This window comes from Sinocyclocheilus rhinocerous, unplaced genomic scaffold (assembly GCF_001515625.1).
Source record: "Sinocyclocheilus rhinocerous isolate Xijiao unplaced genomic scaffold, SAMN03320098_v1.1 scaffold1295, whole genome shotgun sequence".
NCBI classification, from domain to species: domain Eukaryota; kingdom Metazoa; phylum Chordata; class Actinopteri; order Cypriniformes; family Cyprinidae; genus Sinocyclocheilus; species Sinocyclocheilus rhinocerous.
The window spans coordinates 1,166,490-1,175,865 of NW_015660499.1; the positions used below are offsets into that span (position 1 = coordinate 1,166,490).

The following is a 9,376-nucleotide window of genomic DNA, read 5'->3' on the forward strand; positions in this document are numbered from 1 at the left end:
TAAAAAAAAAAAAAAAAAACATTAACGTAGTGTCCGTGATGTCACCCGTTGGTTTCTGAAGAGCATTTTTGAAGCCTAAAGTGGGCGGAGTCGGTCGTTGCCATCTTGGCAGCGCGTCACCGTCAAGCGGCAACCTCCCGCTCTCTCTCGTGAAGCCAACAAGGAAGTGACTTAAACTGTTATTCATCAACTGGCCGCTAGAGGCTGGCTGCAAAAGGGAGTCAATCCCATAGACTCCCCATGTTAAAATGCCCAACTTTACAGCAGAAAAAAACATGTTTACAGCCTGGTTCAAAAAATGATTTTGGTTTATATAGCTAATTTTGCCCTTCATGACAACTGTGAGGGGGGTGAATTTTTTTATAACTCATCCGTTTAAATTATATTAAGCCTTAAAGTTCTGCATAATTAAGGGCGTGGCCACTGACAGGTGGATTGCCGCTGCTGTCACCACCGTCGAGCTAGGTGGGCGTGGTTTCAGCAGCCAGCTCCCGCCTCTTTGCCCATTTTCGATTATCCGGGAGTGACACGCGGTGACGCGCTGCCAAGATGGCGACGGCTGGCTCCGCCTACTTTAGGCTTCAAAACGCTCGTCGGAAGTCTACGGGTTACGTCACGGACACTACGTCCATGTTTTTATACAGTCTATGGTGACGTCACACAGACAGGCATCTGAGATCGGCTCGATTTGAGAAAGGGGAAAACATTTAACCAGATAAAAAAAAAACACTGGGTGGATCTTTATCATTATAGGGTGGTTGTGTACACACACTACCAATACACATTTCAGTTCAAACAACTTGTAAAAGTGCATGTCGCATCCGATGACCCCTTTAACAGGGAATCAGAGGACTGGACGGGTGATTCCAGCACATACTCTGACCTGAGCTTCACGCTTCACTCTCAGGTTGACTCATTCGCTTCTTGGATTTGAGCTCAAGCAGCCAGGAGGGTGAAGAGCCGGACCTGGATTTACATTAATCACAATTATTACATTTGACATAATTCAGATCATTCTTATTCAATTCATCATTATGTATTCAGACAAATGTGCTAAATGAAGCACCATAATGTGTATCAAGGATAATTAGAGCAATAAAACAAACATTTGAAACAGCACTATGAAATGAATCCTTTAAAGTTCGACATATGAAATAATAGTCAAAAAAATCGATTTCTGTCTATAACCGTTTACTGAACCATTGGGACAAACTATTAAAAATATTTTTTATGAGTTTAATTTTATTTTATTTTTATGATATCCGATATATTAGGCTTTTATGGTACATATATTATGATATAGTGAAAGTGGAGGAAAAAAACCCTCAGTTTTATTCAGAGGCCCAAAGGGAGCAAATACATGCAATTTGGTGCAGATGCTGATATTTATATGGCTTAAAAGTAAGATGAAATATGCATATAAATATCAGTTATCACTCCAATAATGATGGTATTTAAATAGTTTTATGATCTAAACATATGCAATGCAATACAATGATGATTGAGAGATGAACAAATAAACGCTCCTCAAAAACCTGATGATCATATTTGATAATCACATTTTTATGTCTGGATAATCAAATATATATATATAATATATAAATATAGTAGTCAACATTTGAAGTGGATCAAAAAAGTTAATCAAAGTTGATGAAGAAAAGAAAAGAACGCATTTTGGTTTTAGGTTTTAGGACAACTTTGATGAAATGTTTTGATCCACTTCAAATGTTGACTACTGTATTATTAACAATATGAAAGTTATTCTTACGTTTACTTCATAAAAATCAGTAAAGCTTTCACAGCAAAAAACAAACAAACAAAAAAACATGTCAACCACGAGCTGAAAGCTATGGAAGCCCATTTCCGCCACTGAATAAAAAATAAAAAAGGTAATTGGTGAGATATAAACTCGCAATTGCGAGAAAAAAGTTCTTTATCTTACAATTCTGTGAAAAAAGTCAGAATTGTGAGATAAAAAGTCGCAATAACCTTTTTAAAAAAAATTTATTCAGTGGCGAAAATGGGCTTCCATAGAAAGTGGACGTTTTTACAATTATAATAAAACACCTTTTACTTGCTAAAAAGTATGAGCTATCAAACAGACGACAGAAGGCATGCAGTAAATTGTGTACAACAGGTTTTTCTGTAAAGTTTTGATCATGTTGATCATTTGGAAGCCTTAGAAATGTATCAAATACGATACAGTAGGCTTTACAGAGTTAAATCTGCTCTGTAGAGTTATAAAATGCACTCATCTGACAATGAAAATGTGATTGCATCACATTCCATAAGCAATATAAAATAGTTTTTTACTAAAAGTTTCTGGTCACACGTACCCACTGTCCTTGGCGTCAACAGGGGGCAGCACTCTGGGGCCGAGGGCCATGGTGGGTGTGCGGGGAGAGCGTGAGGGGACTGCTTCTGTTGGACTTTCTGTTTCTATCACTGCACTTCTCCGCTTTAGCTGGGCCTGCGAGAGAAAGACGAGACAAACTTAGAAATTAATGTTTTATGTTAGTTGATTTATGCTGGTTTGTCAGCATAGCCACAGACCAATATTAAAAATACTTTACTCCAAAGTAAAATAAATCATTAAAAAAATCTGTTATCTTATTTTCAGCTGAAACCAGAGGCATAAAAACTATCGTTATATAGATTGTTTTAGTAATTAAATAATTTTAAACAATTACTGCTACTAAAAAGGTGGTAAACAAAATATGATTTAAATAAGTAGACAAGAAACCACAAACATCACAATCTGGCTTTGATATAACGCTTAAAAACAACTGTTTTCAACACTGATAAAAAAGTTTCTTTGGCATTAGAATGATTTCTGAAGGATCATGTGACACTGAAGACTGGAGTAATGATGCTGAAAATTCAGCTTTGATCACAGGATTAAATTACATTTTAAAATATATTCAAACAGAAAACCGTTATTTGAAATTGTAGTGATATTTCACAATATTACTGTATTTACGGTCAAATAAATGCAGTCTTGGTTAGTAGAAAACTTTCTCAAAAACATTTTTTTCACTATTGCTACTCACAAACTTTTAAACAGTAGTGTATTTCAGATGGATGGGTAAAATAAAGTTGCTCTGTCTGCAGAGCAGTGTGTCAAAAATGGAAACTGGGAGTGTGGTTATGTGAAGGTGTGACTGGTGTTTCATGAGTCACTGCAACACTAAATTTATTATAGGCTTTTTGTAAAGTACGGTCTTTTCAATTCACCAAGCCTAAGCCTAAACCTAACCCCAGGTGGTTTAGTTAGTTAGGCATCCAAAACGGGACATATACCAGCAGGGACATACCATGAGGGCAGAAGGGTCCATCCCAGGAAACACAGGGACTCTCTTGGGCTGGTTTGGGGCTGGAGAGGACGTGACGTCCCGGGACGGTTCCTCTTCTGATTCAGAGTCCGCTCCATTGGAACACTGATCTTTCGCATCTGTAACAGACTGCTTTTGTTCAATCGGTCAAAGGTGTGTATAGTTTTTACAGTTGAGTCACACAGATTCTAAAGGATTTAGGCTGAAAATGTAACATCATGTGACACAAAGTTACAATTCGATGTAAAATGATGTGATGTGTTGACCCCACCTGTGGAGTCGCAGAACCTCCAGTCGGGTTGCGTTCCCTCTGTCAGAGCGGGCAGAACGGCTCTCTGTCGGACGGCACGAGACGGTCTGCTGCGCTTTATGCTCCGTTTCTTTCCCAGATCAACCTTCGAACGGAAAACGCTCAATTCACCAAGCCTAAGCCTAAACCTAACTCCAGGTGGTTTAGTTAGTTAGGCATCCAAAACTGGACATATACCAGCAGGCACATACCATGAGGGCAGAAGGGTCCATCCCAGGAAACACAGGGACTCTCTTGGGCTGGTTTGGGGCTGGAGAGGACGTGACGTCCCGGGACAGTTCCTCTTCTGATTCAGAGTCCGCTCCATTGGAACACTGATCTTTCGCATCTGTAACAGACTGCTTTTGTTCAATCGGTCAAAGGTGTGTATAGTTTTTACAGTTGAGTCACACAGATTCTAAAGGATTTAGGCTGAAAATGTAACATCATGTGACACAAAGTTACAATTCGATGTAAAATGATGTGATGTGTTGACCCCACCTGTGGAGTCGCAGAACCTCCAGTCGGGTTGCGTTCCCTCTGTCAGAGCGGGCAGAACGGCTCTCTGTCGGACGGCACGAGACGGTCTGCTGCGCTTTATGCTCCGTTTCTTTCCCAGATCAACCTTCGAACGGAAAACGCTGGAGTCCAACAGAGGAGCTGCAGACTGATCCAGCAAAACACATGCAAAGATATACACACATTAACAGGTGCACAATCAGCTATATTATATTATATTATATTATATTATATTATATTATATTATATTATATTATATTATATTATATTATATTATATTATATTATATTATATTATATTATATTAAAAAAAAACAATAACTACAAAAAAACAAACAAACATTTAACTAAAATTTAGTTGACCCTAATTTTGAAAAAACGAACAAAAAAATTATAATAGTATATATCAATAATAACAAAACTAACACTGTCAAACTACAAGCTACTGGATCTGTTAGTGTAACATTGCGAGTTATGTAATTCCTTTGATTAATAAAAACAAAATGTATCCAAAATATAACAAGTGTGGATCTCATGTAGGATGACATCAAACTTGAACACACAAATTTACAGTAATAAAACTATAAAATGCTAATTCAATATAAACATGTAGATAAAAAGCAGCATTTAACAAAATAATTTAATAATAAGATTAAATATTGAGTGATTAATCACTGAATCGCTTTTTTGAAACAGTTAATATAATGAAACAGTTCAATATAATGAATCATCTAAACAAAATTTGCTGAAGTTAGTTGAGGGCTTTTTAGGAGACTTGAGAGTTTTATTATTCCCTCATAAACACATTTGGCTGCAAGACTGTATACACAGAACGTAAAAATACAGCATTATCGTAATTTTGTCACCTGACACAGAGGGAAATGAAAATGACTTGTTGCTGGAAAAGCGACAGACACTGAAAAGTCAGTAGCATTGCTAGTTTTAGTTAGTAGCTCCACAACGCTGCTCTAAATGAGATACTCAGATGTTCAAAAGACAACTGAAGGTTGATTGTGGCAATGAAAGTGATGAGGAATCATGTTGTAGATATTTCTTACTCATCAACAGTGTCGTTGTTTTCAGTTTGTTCGTCGGTTTCCCCGATGAGATTCTCTGTGTCCTGCTCTGCAACGCCATCCTCCTCGGGTTCACCGTCCTTCAACTGACCCTGAAGGGTTTAATGAGAGCAAACCAACACAGACGTACTTCAAAACTCAGATTACAGTGAAGTCCTGCTGAAAAGACCAGCTTTATATGTTGGGTTGTGGATGCTGGTGTAGCCACCAGGCTTTTTAACTAGCTAAACCAGCTCCACTAGGAAGACCATGCTGGTTGATCAAGTTACTTTTATAAACAGCTTGCCACCAAACCACCAAAAAATATTACTATCGAGGTTTAATTTATTTGTATTTCAGTTGCAGGGTTATTATAGTTAACCAGAACTAAAGCCTAAACTAAAAAAAAACAAAAAACTTTTGTTACTTGAAATAAACTTGAACTAAAATTAAGCAAAATATATAAATAAACTAAATTATTTTATTTTAGATATTTGCCAAGGCAACATTTCTAATTTTGATTTAGTATAATGATGTATAAAAATGACTAAAATATAATATAATATAATATATATTAAATATAAATATATTACTAAATATTAATATAATCTATAATAGTATCTCAATTATACTAAAATAGCATTGTTCAGCTTTAATGATTTATTTTCAGTTAGAAAATTTAGTGCTTATACTTGCAACTTAAACATGCACATTTCACTTTATAATTTTCGTTGTTTGTTTTCAACTAATATTTACATTCCAGCTTTATTGCAATTAACCAAAATTTTTGTTTGTTTGTTTGTTTGTTTGTTGTAGTCTTAGTTTTTAGTTAATGATAATAACTTTATCTTTGCGCCAAAAAAAATAAATCTTTAAATAACTTTATCTTTAAAAAGTAGTCATTTACATGAAGGAGTACAGTATATAAAGATTTTCTGAAAATAGGCTTATTGGAAGTTACCTAGCTGGGACTATTTTCAGGCGCTGCGTAATATCATTGCGCCTGCTGCACCCTAATCAGATTCAATGATCTATGCTAAGCTACAGCTAAAAGTGCTACCGCCAGACCCGGAGATCGGCTGAATGGATTCGAAAACGGTAAAACTCAACTGTTTAACTCTAGGGGAGTTGAAAAATGAGCCTATTTTAAAAAATAATTGAGTGTTCCTTTAACATTCATCATTCATGCTAATGTTTAACTGAAAACCCACAGATGAAATAGAAATGAACTTGGATTCAAAGGCATGCGAAAGTAGTAGAAATACATAACTCACAATAAGTTTTCAACGACTTGTTGAAACAATGGTGGAACTAGATTTAAAGGAGTAAAGAAATAGTAGAGGAAACAGCCCTGTTGCAATGACTACATGTATATGAACATGAAAATCGGATTATTATTGGAATTTGGTCATATTCCAATTATGCACCTGTTATTTAACACAACTATCCAAGTGGAATTCACTGGAATTCTTGGTCATGTAAACAACACCTTATTTGTAATGTTCTATAGTATTGAAATATTAATTGACATCTGTTCATCTCCAAACATAAATGATCTATGTGATAAAGGAAACTGTAAAAAAGCCTAGAAATAGACTACATGCAGAATTGCTAAAAATGCAGCATAATGCTTAACCAGAATTTGCATGTACATCAGAAAACGATGATGCGCAGCTTGAATTTTAAATTCATTTTCATTTTAAATTGCAGTTAATCACTAGGGAAATTTAGGAGAGGACTAAATGACTGCTCTGCTGTTCTATGAGCACTATTAGAGTCGTCCCGTGATATTTTAGTAACAAGCCATGAGTCATGCAGCAACTACTGAACTAAAACACACCGCCAAACTTTATACAGACTAATTTCACCATTCAAAAGTTTGCAGTCAGGAAGATTTTTTTTTTGTTAAAAAAATGACAGTAAAGACATTTCAAATAAATGCTGTTCTTTTGAACATTTCTATTCATAAAAAAATCCTGATGAAAAATGCCTCACAGTTTAGACCCCCCCCCCCAAAAAAAATGAAGCAGCACAATAGTTTGGAATGCTGATAATAAGACATTTTTTGTGCAGCAAATCAGCATATGAGAATGATTTCTGAAGGATCATGTGACACTGAAGACTGGAGTAATGATGCTGAAAATTCAGCTTTGCATCACAGGAATAAATTACATTTTAAATATATTAAAATAGAAAACTTATTTTAAATGGTAATAAAGTTTCACAATATTACTGTTTTTACTGTAATTTACTGTAATTAAATAAATGCAGCCTTGGTGAGCATTAGGGACTTGCAAAAACATTTAAAAATCTTACAGACCCCAAATTTTTTAAATGTAGCGAAGTGTATGTCTATCTAAAACTTCTGTATACACACACACACACACACACACGCGTGCGCATGTCTGTGGGATGGATGCCATATTCACCAAGTTAATCAAATTCTGTGAGTTTTGGGTGGATCAAGACCTGTCATGACCGACAGAGATGCATGTAGGGAAAAGAAGTTCCAAAATGAAAGGATAAGCAAATTTACGAGTGAGTAAAAACAAGCCTAGACAGCTCGAGATTCCGAATGATTCCAGAACGCCTCACATCCTGTTTAACAGTATTTGATGTGAATACACTGACTCGTGTGTATGCAGTGACAGGAATTGGATTCTATTGAATAATAATAATATCTCCCTGCATCATTGCTGAATGAAATCCAATACTTGTTGTTTCTTACTACTTTTTAGGTGCTGATTCCAAACATAGTGCCTGTTTTACACCTTCTCACGAAATACGATGCAGTATAGCATTTTTGCTTTTCGACAAAATGAAGAAGTTTTTTATTGTCCCTAAATCAAAAGAAAAACTGCACAAAGACATGATTCATTGTCTTTCTCTGAGACAAATTACAACTGTTTCTTCAATTCTCAGCTCATTTTTTAATGCATGAATTATTCTAAAGACATTATGTCATGCCTAATCCTGATTTCAAGGTGAGAATTGAGGCCAGTGACAGAAAAAAAAATGCAAACATGACCAGTTTTACTACATCCAAAGTGCTTATTTCTTTGATATTATACAGAGTATTTGAACTTATTTTTCCACGCCTTTGCAGGTTGTAAGTTAAATTATACATTTTGAATACTTCTTTTTGTCATTAAAGCTGAACCTTTTGACATTTGACTGCTTTTGTTATTTTAGTGCATTAAGGCAGATATAAATAATTTGAAAAATCGTATTTTGAAAAAAAAAAAAAAAAAAAAACAATAACAGAAACTTTTCACAAAGATTTTAAGTAAAAAAAAAAAACTAAGAAGAAAAGTGACTGCAATGAAATGCAATTTAGACTATTTAAAGAGTAACTAGGGCTGCACGATAAATTGAAATTGAATCGAAATCGCGATTCGACAGGCTTACGCTTGACACGCTGCAGGTACGAACAGGTACCGGAAACGGACACAGCCCTCAAATGAGTGACAACATCCCGGCTCAGAGAAACAGAGAGAGAGAGAAAGGGGGAAGGGATGAAAGAAGATCAAGGACATTTATGTGTCACTGCATTTGAAATAGAAAAATACAGATGGACCGAGAGAGAAAACAGGAAAAGGTTTTATGTGGGAACCTTTCTGTATCTGTGAACTTTGGAAGAGAAATGCTAAACCACAAAACCCTTATGCAAACCACTGCTGAATCAGGTGCTTTATACTTGACTCTGCATTAGTTTGACTATTTGTCATGACTAACAGGCTGTGTTTGTCTAATATGAGCCATAGCGTGAATGGCTGCAATAAACTCTCCTTGACACCAGCTGTTACACTTAGAGTAAGTATAAGTTTAACTGGAGGACATTTATTCCACACTAAATAATCATACAGGATAAGAAACTATGTAGTAGCCATTGTAAGCATGAAATAAAGATGGGAAGGATATTGCATGAATTGGCTTTCACAATGCATTTTGCGATAGATAGATAGATAGATAGATAGACAGACAGACAGACAGACAGACAGATAGACAGATAGATAGATAGATAGATAGACAGACAGACAGACAGACAGACAGACAGACAGACAGACAGACAGACAGACAGACAGACAGACAGACAGACAGACAGACAGACAGACAGACAGACAGACAGACAGACAGACAGACAGACAGACAGACAGACAGACAGACAGACAGATAGATAGA

The 9,376-nt window shown here is 35.8% G+C and overlaps 1 protein-coding gene across 1 annotated transcript in view; it reads right to left on the reverse strand.

Annotated features, from left to right (window-relative positions):
- The window catches only part of LOC107725083 (DNA ligase 1-like), a 31,205-nt gene that overhangs the window by 5,065 nt on the left and 16,764 nt on the right, over nt 1–9,376 (reverse strand). Inside the window, exons 6-12 of the mRNA XM_016534225.1 lie at nt 5,198–5,307; nt 5,006–5,102; nt 4,247–4,288; nt 3,604–3,727; nt 3,315–3,451; nt 2,337–2,470; nt 884–966 (exon numbers count right to left, since the gene is read on the reverse strand). Coding sequence (XP_016389711.1) covers nt 891–966; nt 2,337–2,470; nt 3,315–3,451; nt 3,604–3,727; nt 4,247–4,288; nt 5,006–5,102; nt 5,198–5,307 — 720 coding nt within the window. The 3' untranslated portion in view covers nt 884–890. The remainder of the gene's footprint in view (nt 1–883; nt 967–2,336; nt 2,471–3,314; nt 3,452–3,603; nt 3,728–4,246; nt 4,289–5,005; nt 5,103–5,197; nt 5,308–9,376) is intronic.